Source organism: Aulonocara stuartgranti (genome assembly GCF_965226115.1).
Source record: "Aulonocara stuartgranti genome assembly, chromosome: 17".
Classification (NCBI taxonomy): domain Eukaryota; kingdom Metazoa; phylum Chordata; class Actinopteri; order Cichliformes; family Cichlidae; genus Aulonocara; species Aulonocara stuartgranti.
In genome coordinates, this window is record NC_138953.1 from 3,284,154 (window position 1) to 3,300,948 (window position 16,795).

The window sequence follows — 16,795 nt, forward strand, 5'->3', positions numbered from 1 at the left end:
CACTAACGCTATTCTGTTATACCTGTATGTAAAAAATAGACTGCACCCAAAATATTTTATAGTTCAGCAACACTGATCAATCTAATAAACTTAAACCTGCTCCATCCTCCCTATTCTGGTATTTTAAAGAGTACTTAGTGGAAATATTAAGCAACCTAACTAATAGGGTTGCAAACTTCCAGCAAAAAAAAAATAGGGAACCACCCCACACCCTTGTGATGCTTAATCGATGTAATCAACTTTAATTTAATGCACGTGTAAAAAAAAAAAAAAATAAATAAAAAATGCACAGAAATCTATTATTTTTCCACAATAATTAAATAGATTCAACATCTTTCTTCAACAGAACTGCAGACTGCACAGATGGTACCTTCCCAAAGGAAAAAGTACTACAGCTTACTAGGGTATATTAGACTTAATAGGTACTATATACAGTAATGGACTTCTATATGTTTTACATCAGATTAAAACTTTGGATGTAAGATTCAGATAATTATTTATTAAAAGCTACACATTTTAAATGAGAATAAGAAAGAAAAGTATGTCTTTGTGCCCCCTTTTCCCTGTTCATGCCCTATCGGCCCCCCTGGCTAAACTTTGCTAGATCCACCCCTGCACAGTTACCAGCGTCAGCTGCGTAGAAAAAGATCCTGGTGTAGAAAGTAATGATAAATAAATTCTAACAACAGCTTATCAAGCTTAAACGTGCTGCTGTTGTTCAGCCGCTGGTTTCCTCTTTCTGGCGCCAAGTGGGCGATAAACAAACAAGAGAGACGGACTCGCGACAGAAAAGCTGATCAGCTGATCATTGATCAGTTTCATGATTGAAGTAGCAGCAGGAGAGGGAGGGAGAGAGAAGAGGCAAGTCGCTCCATATATCGGTTGTTAAGCCTAATGCTGGAATGCTTTACAAACATTCAGAGATGAACTTACACACTTGTTTTACTTCTCTCTGGGATAAAATGCCGGTTTGGTAGCGAGGCTCCAAATGCTCAACCAGACCACCGACAGGTCTCACACGCCACAGCCGCTCTATCACGTGAAGCATACTGCTAAGGTTATGAGCCGAGTTACGCCATGTCGCAAGTTTTGTGAGGTGCTTTTTTGATATTTGATGGATCGATTACATTTTTTATTTCTCTCCAATATCTGATCCAGTAATTTAGGTCAGTATCGGTCCGGATCGGTCCGTCTCTAGAGGTCAGAGGATCAGTCCATGTCTGTCTGTGAAAAATAAGCTATCAAAATGTGACAACATCCATAGCTGATTGAAGACAGTCTGCAAAGGTCAGAAGGAAGGATGGAAATGAAGGAACTCATTGATAATGTTGCTTTCAAATCAGGAAAAATATTGTGTTAAGAACAGTCTAGAGATGCAACATAATTTGACCTGTCATCAATTGAAATCTCATGAGCTGTTGCTGGTTTTTAAAGCAATGTTTTAAGAAGGTCCCACAGTTCTGAATTGTGTGTCTGAGTGTCAGTGTGTGAGTCAGAATGAGCCAGTCATGAATGCATGACTCAAACATCATAAACGGGTGATTTAATGTTCTCAACCAAATTCCCCGAGTATCACTTTCCATAATTTAATGTATGTCATTGGCAACACGCAGGATTGGCAACACGCCACAACGTAATTGTTCATTCATTCATTCATTCATTCATTCATTGTTAGGGGTTTTGTTAACCGCAACGATAATCAGATAATTAGACTTGTGTTAAAGTAATATGCTGAGTCGAGTATCATAGCTTCATAGTTTCAGCACATGTACTACTATATTTTAATAATACATTACACACATGAACAGGAACATTTCACTGTATATTAAAGAAACACAGACTCCATGAAGTTGAGTAATTACCACCAGAGCACAGGGAGACATTTACTTTTCATATTATGTCTAATTCAGATGATATTAAAGCATTGTAAGTTTCTTCTGTGTGAGGCTTCATGTCTGGCTGGTGCAGGCTCCACTTCCTTTTCACTCTCAAAACATGGAAATGTAATTAAATCTATTCATGGAAATCTACTTTAATTCTCATTTTTGCAAGCTCCCGTAAGCTCCAGTCGACCCTGAAGATTTAACATGTCTGAATGGATTTTGTTTTAAAGTTTGCAAATGATCTCTTCCTCAGAGATACACACACATATATACACACTCACACACAGAGATTCATTTGGGCTGCTGCTCATCTGTAGTTGTGGTATGGGAGCTTTCTATAGACAGCACCTGCTGGCCTAGCTGGTGTCTCCAGGGCAGGGGATGAGATGAGTGTGACTCTGTATGTGTTTAAGGGGAACTCCCCATCGGACACAGCACGACAGCCCGGAGCCACAGTCTTTCAGTCTTTCAGTGCTCTACAAGGCAGGGGGGCCCAGGCCTGGCAGGGCACAGCAAACCCTCCCTCTTATTATTCGCCATGTCCCGGGGCGACCACGTTGACCCACTGGTATGGCGCTCCTCGCGTCTGCCCACCGCTGTGTCTCGCGACAGGAAGAGCCGCTTGCCATACGGGAGAGCAAGCATCCTGGCCAAGATTGACTCATCTCATAGGTATAGTTGGATCTTGTAGAGTGTGTGTGTGTGGTAGCATCCAGGCACTGGACAATATTTGGAAATTACACGATGACATGAGGAGGATGGATTAGTCTCAGTGGCATCGTGAACTGGTAAATTGTTCAGTTCCTCTTGTTTGTTGGTTTAGCCTTTTATATGACATGTTTTATGTTTAGCTTTTTATTATAGGCTGTTAATACGGACACGATGTTTGCCAGTGAGAAGTTGAAATGAAGTGTGTTCAAGACATTAGTCTGTCAACAGCTTATTTAATGAATGGGATACTACACTGTAAAAACCCAGTTTTGTACTGTATGTATTTGAAGCTAATTATCCATGCTCCAGCTCCAATAGTGCTATGCGCCTGGTTGGAAATTTTGTTCTTGATTTTATAGCAGTATTTAATTTTCTACTGTGTCCTGCAGAATGTTCCAATCCAGTGGCAAAATATGCAGTTTTTATGTTATTCTGGACACGGCACCACATTTGGTCATGTGGCATAATGCCTCTGAAGATGTGGAATAGTGATGAATTTGCTGTTTGCATCTCATCTTTTACTAAGAGGTGGTTGGTTTTCCTTTACCCATAAATGGGTAAAGGAATAAATGGCAGGTCAGAAATCATTTTTGCACATTGCTGGTGCTTTCAACCTCTTACTGAATGGTGTGTTACTTTATTGGTGTTGTGACATTCAAGTTCCTCAACTACTTGCAGCATGTTGCTTAGAAACTGCTGCCTAGCCAGCATTATTGTAAAGTAGATGTGGAGTTGATACATGCTGAATTAGGTATGTGGCTTTGTGTGAGATACTCAAGCTTGAACGCTCTTTGTTGGAAATTCATCCCCTGATGTCAAGGTCAGATGACATCTTATTACCTGCTATCATCACAGTGATTCGAGCACACAGATGCCTCACGTTTTGGCTCTGAAACCCATCAGTTTTAGTTTGTGTCTGACCTCAGCGATGTGGCTACCAGGAAGCTGAAACTGAAATTAATAGCACAGCAATGGTATCCAATATGGCTTGCATATGCACTGCAGTGTCGCGGACTATTAAAGAGAGGCCACGTTGATGTATGTTGTATACAATGAAAAGTGACAGACTGTAATCCCCCACCCCTCTCGTCTCCACCACCCCTATTCCATCACCATTTCTTGATCCTGCCCTCATGTGTTCTGGTGTTTCTTTTTTCCACACTGGAATGATCTGGAATGTTGTGGGTTGGATTAGCACCCCAGGCTGGAGACTATACCATTGCCTTCATGTTTCATTACATTTAATATAGTTGGAAGTGAGGGTAAGGATGGGTCTTGTAATGGAAAAAAACACAACACTCTAGGTTTTTTTACTGTCCATATACTGCTAGAACTCCCGCATTATTTTTCCTTTTCGTTATACTCCTGCAGCTTCTGTTGCCTTTAGATATTACCTCATCCATGCCTTTTACAGCCCTTTACTCTGAGTATGGGTAAAAAGAGAGAAAGGACAGAGAGCAGAAGGACAAAAGGTTTTCTTAGAAAGAAATACAATGCACAAATTTAGACTCCACCTTCTTTTCCCCCCAAAATGCTGATAGAGCACTTTAGCATGTGACAGGCTCCACTAAACTGTCACACCTTGGCTTTTTTGTGCAGTAAAGACCTCTTAGAATATTTACAGGAACACTTACATGCTACTAGGAGATGACATTGTGGGTGTCTTGTTGCGAGTATTCACTGATGTATCATTTATTACATAGTTCATTATTAACATGATGCAAAGGTGCTCGTCACTATAATTGCGTTCTACTCTCTGCTCAGGAGCTTGTTAGAATAACAAGGTGTCATGAAAACCTGCAAAGGCAATTAGAGATGTACTGCAGCTCTGCATTCATCACAGGTGGGTTAAAAAGGAGTTTAATTGTCTGGAGCAAGAGGTGTAAATGGAGAAAGATGAGAGAGAGAAATGGAACTTATAGTAAAGATGGACAGTTGAAAAGTTAATAATTTTCCCACCACCGTAAAAGGGCCTAATCCTTCATAGTTTAACTTATGAACAAAATGATTCTTCTGCTCTCATTGATTCTACAAAATGATGTATGTGTACTCAGCATATTTAATCAAATCACTGCAAAAAGGCCTAGACCAGCCTATTATTGTACTTCTACATTTTTAGGCCAAATTCTGTTAAAGTAGGAAACAGCTAAAGATTTTGCTGAACCCTAATCCTCATTTCTGTAGTATATAATTGTACTGCAGGTTTTGTAGTCATTTCTTCTTTAAACCAGTTTTTTCTTTTTTAATCATCTTTTGGTGGGTGTCACCTGTGCCTGAAATATCATAATGTAAAACCTGTTAGCACTTTTTCATAATCAGTTTTATGAATAGCTGAGTGGTGCGAACTTACAGAAGATAGTTGCTGTGCCTCATTCAATGACCCAGTATAGGTAGTTTATTGTCCGTCTTGTCCACTTTCAGTCACCAGTGCCAAACCAGCAGCCCACAAACACAAAACAGAGAAGGAGTTGTTCTCATTTGTCAGAAAAGAAGGAGCTCTAAACAGACTGCTGGTGTTTGCTGCTTCCTCTGTCCTTCAGCCGAAGCAGCTCTGCAAACTCTGAGTAGAGGACAGATTCAAGGTTTTACTACTGAACTTCATCTTGTTCTCATTCATCAAGACAATGATTGGAAAGCTCAGGTTTCCACCTGTGATCAGCCTGTGAAAGGTAATGTTAGTTCAAAGGGTTTCTTCTGGGAACTAGCTTAAATTTGTCTAATATGTAGCAGTTAAATGTGTCTTCCGGACAAAGGGCTAGCAGCTGCTAGCAAAGCATTGATTTGGTTAGAATCCACAATTATTGTGGTCATTGAAAGTTTTGTCATCTTTGTTTGTTTTATTGTCATTAGCTAGTAACATGATTCTGCCATCACATATGCCTAATTGAACATTTGATGTTTATTTTTTATCTTTCATTTTTGTAATTTTATCTATTTTATATGCTTTTATTTAACATCATTTAATCATCAGATTATTGTTTAGTACACTAGTATGTTAACATCTTGGCAGCTAAGGAGTAGGTAGCTAATGTTTCCATTGTTTTAAGTCTATTTTCTCACTAAAAAACAAACAAATGACGTAGGAGCTAACATTTAAAAGCAGGTCAGATTACCATGGTAATTGAGAAGGACTTTACCAGATATACAAATGGTCAGTAAAAGCACATCTTTATTGAAAATACATTCTACAAGTTGCTTAATTACAAACATGTCAAACATGAATAGAGTTTCCTTCCTGTAACAGTCATTCCCATCTCTGCCAATGACTAACTGTGACTGGTGCTGTGGGTATTTCCTTTGCCTCTGTCTTGTGTGTTTCTTCAAACCATGCCTTCAGAAAATTGTTTGTGAAAGTTGTTGTGTGTGTGTGTGTGTGTGTGTGTGTGTGTGTGTGTGTGTGTGTGTGTGTGTGTGTGTGTGTGTGTGTGTCAACAGCCCTATAAATGGATTAGGAGATGTTATTGGCCTAGTCATAAGTGTGTGGTAACAAACATGTGTGAGCCATCATGTGAAAAATCAAAGAAATGTGCACTGGCATGCTACAGTATTTACCACATGCTTCTTCTCTTCTATCCCTTGGTCCATCTCTCTCCCCCTCCTATGCTTACATCTGAATGGCTCCCCTCTCACACGTTATTACATTAAGACATGGATTAAGAAAATTCCAGCAAGTCACTGGGCTTATTTCTTATCTGACTGTGTTAACAGTGTTGCCCATCTTCTCTGCTTTTTCCTCAGTCTCACAGCACGATATGCAAGTCCTCCAGGCCACAGTGGAATAGGTTCACCACAGAAGAAAAACACCAGGTAATTATGGAAAAATAGATCTTTAAATGTCTTTATTTTATTTGTTAAGCTAATTAATATGTGCAATTTAGTTTTTTTTCAGGGAGGGCTTTGAAGAGCTGCTCTCTCCACAGTCAGGTCAGAGGTCAACAGGCAGAACACCTTATAAGAATTTTGTGTTTTGTTCTTGGGTTCTCAGGATGTAGCTGCAGTAGCTTTATGGTAGTTTGAACGAATGTGTGACAGTGAAGAGCAGAATGTGATGTGCTAAATGTTCGTGTGCTTGTGCCATTATGTTCCCACATGAAATACAGACTCCTTAAACATTATGAGTCCATCACAAAAGGTGTGTACTCACTACATGGATACAGTATTTCTGTAAAGATGCTTGCTAGGAATTTGTTTCTAAATAAATATGAGTAAAACTGGATGCTACCTCCTGTTGACAATCTCACAATCTCAGTCTCAGTGAGATTACTGTTTTAGTGGAGGATTCAGTTATACCAGTGCACAGAACCTTATGCTTCGGAGCAGACGGTGCTTACCTCTGGGAGCCTGTGCTGCCTAAGAAATGTTTTTTGCGTATTGTGTCCCTTAGCACTTTTAAACATCTTGACAAAGATGCTGAATAAATAACTACAGTGTTGCAAAGCACTTTGATATAGCTGCTAGGCAGGGAACCTGTGTCCTGTGTGAGCTGGTAAACTTATAACAGCTCTAAACATGAGCATTAAGGGTGAGAAATTCATTCCCAGATATGGGCAGACCAGAACAACAAAGATAAAAGGGATTTTTCACATACATGCAAGACATACACTTTAAAATGTAGCCACACGTGCTGCATGTGCACAGCCTCCTTCAGCTGTCTGATGCTTGCAGCATTTGTTCCAACTCAGAAGCAGTGGGAACCAGCACGTTGGCAAATAATTCCTCTCCAGCCACCACTGAGCAATGGCAAAAATGCTGCAGCCAGCAGTTCCAGCCCTATGGGTGATAATCTGCCCTCTCACATCACTGCTGCTGCCGCTCTGCAGAAATAGCTCTTTAATTCCCCACAAACAGATGAAGATACACATACGCACGCGCACACAAACAAATCACTTATATTAGTGAGCGGTGACAGTGCAGGCACTCTTCTCTTGCCATCTCATTTTCATTCAAGGCTGATTACCACAGTTAATTACTTTCTTGCCTTCTGAGAAGTTATTTTTAATCACCACGAGTTGCCTCCTCTGTTATCCCCGAAGCAAGAAAGTTTTAGCAATTCTAAAATAGAAATAAATTGTTGTGTGTCTTTCATGCTGCACTGTGCTGAATGTGGTGAGGAATGTTTCCCTCAAGGTACTAGGAGCTTTAGTGTGCTTCTTACTACCTCAGAATGTCTGAGGTGCTTGCTTGTTAGCTAGCACTCAAGGACCTATCCAGTTTACACCTGGCCTTTTCACTTGACACAGTCACATTCAGGCTCTTTGTTTCCCTTTTGTCAGTGGTGGAAACTGTGCTAAATATTTTTGTATTTTGTATATCAGCTAGACAGTGTTGAGCTCTTTGCTATAATCTGCCTTCTCTGATGTTGGAACAGTAAACGAAACATAAGCGCAGGTTATGTTTTGGCTTTCTGTGCATAATAAGTGGTGTCAACAAATAGCTATTCATATGTTTCACATAATGGGTTGTGGATTTTTAATCTAGTTCCCTTTGATGTGGACATCTGACCTGAATTACAACAAAAGAGATTTACTTCCTGAATAAACTGCGCTAATACCTGACACTACCATGGGCTAGGTGCTTTATTTTTTTGTGGATCACCACTCAGGACTAGTGATGGGATTTCCAGCTCTTTTTAGAGAACCGGCTCTTTCGGTTCGGCTCACTAAAAAGAGCCGGTTCTAAGAGCCATTTCGTTCGCAACCGACACATCACTACTCAGGACTTATGGATGCTAACTAACTTCTGTGTACTGTCAGACAACACAACACTTTATCCGTTTTATGTTTTGTGCCCTTAACTCCAGTTGTACATCTTGGTAGACACACAATTCTCATCCTTCACCTCTTTCTCACATGGTGTTTCCAAGGGGTCGGTTTTTGATTCTTTTTTGTTCTCTGTCCATTCTTATTTTTCCATTGGGTTCATGATCTGAAAATATAGCGTTAATTTCCACTGTTATGAGGATTATGTACAGCTTTAAGTTCCATTGATGGGTAGGAATGTAAGTACAGTTTTAATTTCAGTAGAATATGTGACGTTGAATGATGGTGACACTTTATTCAACTCAGAAATATTGCAAAAGTTAATTTATTTTATATCTCAAGTGGACCTTGAGTTGAGTTGCCTTTCTCTCATTGCCATAAGTCCATCTCCTGTTTGTTTGCTCAGCTCATGTTAGCACAGTCTTGACAATTTAGTTATTTGAGTTATTCTGCTTTCATTTGACATATCAGAGCAGCTGAACAACACACTGAAAGTTATAAAACCATCAACATGTTTTATTAGTTTAGCTGCCATGATTTCAAATAGAGTGTACATTAGATGTTGCGTATTAAATGTCGGTACGGTGTGGCCTTCATTTTAGCAGCAGGGAGTGATGTTTGGCAGTTTGCTGGCCACCCGCCTACTTGCGGTATCTTTCTACCATTTTAATAAGCCTGATGTGGCATTGAGTGGCCATGTGGGGGCCAGATGTGTCAGAGCAGATGTCTTACACTCTTGCAAATACAGGGTTATAACAGATGTTATAAGAACTAGTCATGAGATAAGGAAAGGGCTGTTTTGAATACACAGACTCAATGGCACAACATTGTGAAGGGCAGAGAACTCTCTTTGCTCTGCAAGGATTTCACCCACCTCCCTACCTCACCTCAGATCTGTCCAGTCTAAAACAAATTCCCTGTCGAGGAATTGCATCACATTTTCTCTCTTCCATTTTGCCGATGTATTATCAAACATGTATTTTGGAAGATGAAAGAATCTTATGATAAAAGGAACTACTTCTGATTACCATCTGAATTGCCTCAATCTCCATCTCATTTCCTACTGTTTATCTCTCATTTTCTCTTGTCGGGGTTTGCAGCTACAGCGCCTTCCTTTTCTGATGTGCACCCCTGTTTGTGTGCACTTTCATCCCCCCTCCCATTTCATATTTTTGTTCCTTTTAGATCTGTTCATTCTTTTGTCTTTGTCTATCAATCTCGTCTGTTCCTCTCGTGCAGACTAAATATATTAAAGCAGATATATACTATTAACGCTAGTCTGCCTTTGTATGCATTTCTGGGCGCAATGTTCTGCATTATGTGCATGCTACTATACATCTCCATCTGTTTTTGTTCTGTGAATGGCAGACTCAGCTCTGACCCGAGAACCACCTCTTGCTGCAGCTCACCGAGGCCTCTCGGGTAAAGCACCAGTGTTGCGCTCAGGCCTGGATCAGCATCTCTTAACAGTCAGCTCGTCTGCTACAAATGAACAGTGGGATGCAAAATCATATAGTAATTCAAAGAAGGGAAGTGCGAGTAAGGGACACATTTGTTCCTCTTGATGAAGTTTTGTGCACAGGAGCATATTTTATTTTTGTCTGTGTAAAACCATCTTTTCATTGCTCAGCACATGGGGCTGACATATTTGGCAGTTTTTGTTCTGACTTCCTGCTGCGCCTTGTTCCATTTTCTGAGGGAGACACCCAAGTTGCCTTGAATTTTTGTAGTTAGATCCAAATAATTTGCTTCTTGCTGCCATAATATAATTGCTGGATTTTAATATAGTGCTTTGTTTGTTCCTTGTTGCATCACAGACTGGAAGAGATACCTGGTTAGTAACTAACTTGCTTTGTTTACCTGAGCTACCTTCCCAGGAAAATAAAAAACAGTCCTGCTCCAGTGATATTTAATGATGCACTGGAAGCAGTTTTTTCAGCAGCTATTTTTTTAATAAGACCTTCATCCAGGCGATTTGGTTGATACGGCGAATTTCTGCATCGATGCCATGGCATGTTTTCAGACATAAAGGAAATTGATCCTGTGCAGTGAAAAAAAGACTAGGTGGGAGCCAGTCTTTTGCATAATGTGTGAAAATATTTTAGATTTGTCAGCGATTCACACATTTTCCAGAGTTAAACTTGAAGTTCAGATGCAGATGAGTAAATAAATCCCCTAGATGAGATTTTCTGTCTTATAATTCCAAGATAAATTTGTGCATAAAACCTTCATACCTGTGTCAGTCAGAATTAAAACGATAGCATCGTGTGCCACGAGATGGGACGCGTATTTTACCCGCTTAGTGTTTTGGACTGTCAGTGTGAGCTTGTCCTCAGTTGTTGCAGATTCACGCGTGTCAGGAGGGCAGTCAGCAGCTTTTAATTTGGCTCTGTTACTCACCCTCATTTTAAAGTCTTAGAGTGATACTTTAGGGAAATAAAGGACTGAGAAAACTTTGTTGTTCCTTGATCAAACTCTACTCGTATTGATTTGGTCACTGATTGTTTTTTGTTGGTGGTGAATTGCTTTGCAGTTAACTGATGCTCCGAACACTGAAATTCAGTGTTTAAAATCAAAATAATGTTTTTTCTCAACTAAAGCATATTGAGTGAGAGAGAACTGCACTTTGTGTTTCCTATGAAGTGTATCATAGTTGGCCCATGTGGCAGAGAAATAGAAGAGTACCGAAAGCAGTGGCGGAAGAGATTTCTTAGTAGTCAGGAGGTTTGTTATCCATGCTAGATGTCAATCTGTCCTTTCATTTGTTTATTTTCATGAAAGCCTTAAACACAGAATGGAATATATGAAATATGTTTTTCCCCCAGAGGGCTTTTCACCACTGCACAATTCAGAGCCTAAATTACGTTTCCCTCCGACATCTCGGCTCCATCTGCGATACAGACAAGCGACATATTCAGCATAGCAAATCAATTATCTTTAAGGTCATGGCAAAGTTCATGCAGAGACATCAAGTTGTTACAGTCCAGCGTTTTCTCTCTCTCTCTGAGAAGATCTTGACTTATACATTTTCTATTTCACCAGAAGTTGTTTTTTTCAAAGTTCCATAAACGTTTTTTAAGGTTTTGAGCTATCTCTGCCCTTTTTCAAACCTGCATTTTGATATTGTTTCAACATGAAAACAGTGTAAAGCATCTGTGGGAGAAACCAAGGCACCAAAAAAGGAAAAATCATGTTGAGTTACAGCAGAAATAGATCCAGCTTGTCAAAATCTTTGAACCAGCTGCTAAATGTGTTTTTGAAGAAACGTGCTAACAAACAGATGTATGAATGCATCTGGCACACCACATAAAAAATGCAGCATAACGTTACTGTACAACAGGTTTTTGATGAGATTCTTCTTTTTAACACGCTTCTGGGAGTTGTGAAACTCCTCCAGCTGCAGCATGGCAAATCACCATTTGACACTGGCAGCTTTGACTGTGTCAACAGAAAGAAATGATGCAAAAGTGTGTTTCAAAAGTAGACTGACTGAAAACACAAACCCCCCTGGTAGATGTGACTGTAGTTCCTTTTTATGATCGTTTGAAGCGAAGGAAATATTTATATCACGCGTGGCTTTACAGTAGCTCTGATCAGCTCTGAGCTTTCAATCAGCCTGTCATGACACAGACTCTCAGCACATGTGCACCTGAACACACAGTTTTTCTTTTATCCTCCCTCCTTAGCCCAAGATGAAACAAAGACTTCTGATCTCTCTTCATCTTACACACTGACACATACTGAATCCAGGGCTGGTTATTTGTGAGAAAATATACCAATATTTGTAGATTTTTAAATCTCAATGTGTATCTCATCTGTTATTGTGTCTAGTCGAGGCCTAACAGTTAAAGGTAACAGTGCATACTTTAAAGGCGCTTTCAGTGGAAGTGACGGGACACCAAATCTCCGTGTGCTTTAGGTGAAGCTAATGTGAGATGTCATCAGTTAGTTAAGCCGTGCTTGAGCTTGATGTTCTGGAAGGGGTGGTCATTTTAGTACCTTGGTGTTATTCTGTAATTCTGCTGTTCCCTGAAACAAGAAGGGTGACTTTTGCACATTTGAACTCCAGAATGACTGGATGAAAGTTATTACTGACAAAGGACTGTTGATTTTAAAGTATCCCCTGTTATAAATAAACCACCTTTCCTTGACTTTTTTGGGTTGGAGTTAATGTGCAGTCATCTTACTTATCATTGTTCTACCTCTCCTGCAGGTTACCAGGGCCCTCCAGAGTACCTGCTGCGGGCAGCGGGGCCTCCAGGAGCCCAGGCTCATCCAACCTCAACCGTCGGAGCCAGAGCTTCAACAGCATTGACAAGAGCAAGCCTCTTCAGTATGCCAGTGGCAACGATAGAGGTAAAGAGTGTGTTTACAGAGTTTGACTATGGGGTCAGGGGTAGGCAACCCCAGGCCTCAAGGGCTGGTGTCCTGCAGGTTTTAGATGTGTCCTTGATCCAACACAGCTGATTCAAATTGCTAAATGACCTCCTCAACATGTCTTGAAGTTCTCCAGAGGCCTGGTAACGAACTAATCACCCTGGGTGAGATCTAAAACCTGCAGGACACTGGCTCTCGAGGCCTGGAGTTGCCTACTCCTGCAGTAGGTAGAGGCAGTGATTTTCCATTCCTCATCCCAACCACTTGATGGCACCACTCACACAAGTCAGACAGGCTGATGTCACTAGTCTTAACTGGTCTGCTGAATCATCCACTGCTCTTCATTCCAACTGAGTTGGAATAGATACCATTAAGTGGAGGTGGTGAAAATATTCACAGCACGAATAGAGCTGCTTGAGAAATGAGCAGGGGGTGAATCCAGGAAACCGCTTTGTCAAGTACGATCAAGCTAATAAGAGTAATGTTTTTGAGAAAAGGGTCTTACAGAGGCCAAGAGTGAGTGTGTGGCATTTTATTTAACAGAAAAGTAATTACTGAAAAGTCCTTGTTGTGTTAATGGCCACATTCTGCTGTGAAGAGTAAATATATCCATTCGTAATGTGTTAATTACACAATTCTTTACTGTTGGCTCGTTCGATCACTTTATAATAGCTTTAAGATTTTGTCATGGCTCATTCATAAGAATTCTTATGAGTTATTGGCTAACACAATGCCAGTAATTAAAACATGTTCTCATGCCTCAGCATCATCATAATAATAACGCCACTCCTGAAGGTATATTAACAAACCTTTTACTTTGGCAAAAATGTTTTCTAACAAAAGACAGCCAGCATTTATTCTTAAAGCACTGCACAGTCATTGAGGAAAACAGTGCAAAGGATCAGTAGATGGTGATGTAGTGGAGGAGAGACACAGTGAATGGCACCCAACAGAGATAGCAGTGAAATGCCTGCAGCAAACGCTTGCTGCATTTCTCTCTGTCTTCCTTTTCATCCTAAAAGTTCACATGTGCACTCACCCTTCCAGTTTCTGTCTGAAACTTCAGATTCTTCAGTGGAAGAGGGAGGTGAAAGATAACACAGAAGGATGGAAAGATAGTATGTGATCAATCGTAACTGAAAATTGCTAAAAACGGGGAATAACAAGCTCTTGAGAAACTGACATTTCACATTAGTCTTAATGTGCTTTTAGTTATAATTGGGTTTAAATGTCAGGGTTTTTTTTAGGTTTATTATGGTTATTAGTTACGTCACAGTTTCAAAGGTTTCAGTAACATTTTCCCCTTTTTCTCCTGAAAATGATACGCAGGGTATTAAAGGGCAAATGTGTCTTTTTCCAGTGGAGTCTTGCCAAAAGACAAAGCCTCAGTTTGGAGAGATAAGCCGGTAGGACTGGTGCTTCACTGCAGGGGAGAGGGAAAAGGTGTTTTGGTTTAAAATAAAATAGACAAACCAAAAAGTGGAGGGGGGATCAATTGTTGAGGAAATGTCAGCTATGCAGTCGGATCCTTCTGGCCAAAAACAGGTAGCAGAGAAATCAAAAGGCACATAAACAGATACAGGAAGTGTCTGCCACAAGCTTTTTCCCCTCCTCTCTTACAGCTACTTACATTCGCCCCTTATAGGACATGTTCTCGTTTAATGTGAAATCTTTTCATCTTTTCTAATTGTGACTGTGCAAATTCAGATTCCTAATGGAAACAAGTACAAATATAGTATTCAGCTCTGAGCAGACAATGCTGTAATGTTCATCCCAACCTCTAACAATTTTTACAGATTTCATTTTCTTATTTATTTGATATTATTATGCATAATTTCTTTATTTTCATTTTAATAATGAAGCCAGGCCACTGCACAAATGAGTTTGAAAGTGTTTTAATATTATTTAAGAAAAACTTATCACATTTTCCTCCTTTTTGCATAGTTTCCACCTGTTAGTACTACAGCCATTTAAGATTATGGAGATTACACATGGCAGTTTTTTGTACATGATGTCGACTTGTCTGATCTATAAAAGGGGCAGGGTTTACTTAAAACTAGCGTTCTAGTTTGTTTCTATATTTTTTTTATCAGAGCCAATAAGCTCCAATGGCCAGGTCAATATATTATTTGATTTTATCTGTTTGCCATCTATTGGTATGGGCATTTGTAACAGCGGACACATGAAAAGGGAAAGACGAAACAGGAGAAACATCCTTCATATATTTTCAAACTACATTGTCATACTGTTTTAGTAAGGATTTGCAAAAAATGTATGCACAACAAATACTTCAGAAATACTTCTGTTTGTGTGTCAGAAAGAAGATAAAGAAGCAGCTGTGAAACTCCAGTACTCCAGAGTGGAGAAGGTGCTGGTTTCCTTAAGCCGATAATTTGTCTTACTCACAGTGATGTGAAGTGGGAAGCAGAGCAAGTTCAAATGTGTTAAACTGGAGTGTGGCCAGTGTGTAGAAACTCACACCAGGTGAATTTCAGTCTTTAACTGTGTGGTAAACAGAAGGGTTTGTCAGTACATACATGAGTCAGGGGCACGTGTGCTTCTGACTTTGTGTGTGTGTTTGTATTTGTTAGCAGAGGGTCCACCGCCACCCAGACAAAGTGGCATTTAATTCCGTGGTCGCTGAGGCAAAAAAGGAAAATAAGAGTCTGTTGCCACGGCAACAGCAAGTCACTGCACGGTGAAAAGTGTGGTGGTGCTGTGAAACTGCCTCTGGGGTGGGGAAGTGATGAGCGGGGAGGAGGGAAGGGGAATCTCTGAAGACAGGGTTAATTGACTGGACACACAAGCAGAGACACACACCACAGGCAGACTCACACAAATGCTCGCCATCTCTTTCATTCGCAGTCAGATTTATCAGATATGTAAAAGTCATTCACTTATCTCAAAAGATGGGGGCCAGCATAGTGGTCACACACACACACACACACACACACACACACACACACACACACACACACACACACACACTCACAATGTATGCTGTAATCAACGTTTATGCCTGTGCCACATGACTGCCTGGACAAGAAATGACCATCTTGAGACAGTCTTGTGATGGGACCACATAGGAACAGCTATCAACATATTCATATTCAGACTCATAAGTACACAGTAACTATAAAGTAATATATTACTATTAGTTGCAGACACAAGTAATTAGTACATATTTGTTGAACTTGGGACTAATGGATCTGATTACACATATTTTAACCTGGCTCTCGTTTTCATCTCATCACCTGTAAAGTTTTATTACTCCACACTTAGGAAGCTATCATGCTGACAAACTATTCCCACAGACAGCCATTTAATACCTTGCAAAGTCTAAATGCCTTTGTGCGTATTCCTGCAACAATAAGTGTTGCAGGAATAAGCATAAGAATAAACTCCAGGACTTTGCCAGGAAGACACACGCTCAAAACAACAGCTATGCTACTGGAGCTGCAAATGTTTTTTCTTTGCACCAGCATTTAACTGATAAGTCTTCAATCCATATTTAGCTCTTTTGGTCTCATCTGAGATTTGAAACTTTGGTATTGTGACTTATTTCAGCTTTTAAACCTATTCATGGTAGAAAAAGAGGGGGGCTGCCAGTTCATTATCCTTTTTAATTGACTTTAAACTGATTTTGTTGTTGTACAGATATCCTTTCACACAAACCCACCAGCACATTCAGAACAGATCCATACACTTTAACACATGTTAAAAAATTATTTTATTTTAACATAGATTGGCTACAACAACACATATAACTGCAGTTCCACTTAGACTTACACCCTAGCAGACACTCCTTTATTTATTAGTGTGAATGCTTGAAAAGCATTCACAGTATTGTTCTTCTAATCTTTATTAGTGTGAATGCTTGAAAAGCATTCACAGTATTGTTATTCGAATCTTTATTATTATTATATATTCCGTACGTTTTTTGGCATCTAACTCCTTCAAAACCGTTCAACTTAGAAAAACCATTCAAACACCGTTAGATTCCTATTCTTTTGGACATGACTGCTTCTATTTTTCATATTTTTAACATTTATATTTTTAATTTTA

General features: G+C 39.8%; 1 protein-coding gene across 6 annotated transcripts in view; it reads left to right on the forward strand.

Moving 5' to 3' along the window:
* nav3 (neuron navigator 3) overlaps positions 1-16,795 on the forward strand; it is a 424,334-nt gene that overhangs the window by 309,900 nt on the left and 97,639 nt on the right. For all 6 annotated transcript variants that reach the window (XM_082510872.1, XM_082510873.1, XM_082510870.1 and 3 more), the window contains 2 exons: positions 6,333-6,401; positions 12,567-12,709. In XM_082510872.1, coding sequence (XP_082366998.1) covers positions 6,333-6,401; positions 12,567-12,709 — 212 coding nt within the window. The remainder of the gene's footprint in view (positions 1-6,332; positions 6,402-12,566; positions 12,710-16,795) is intronic.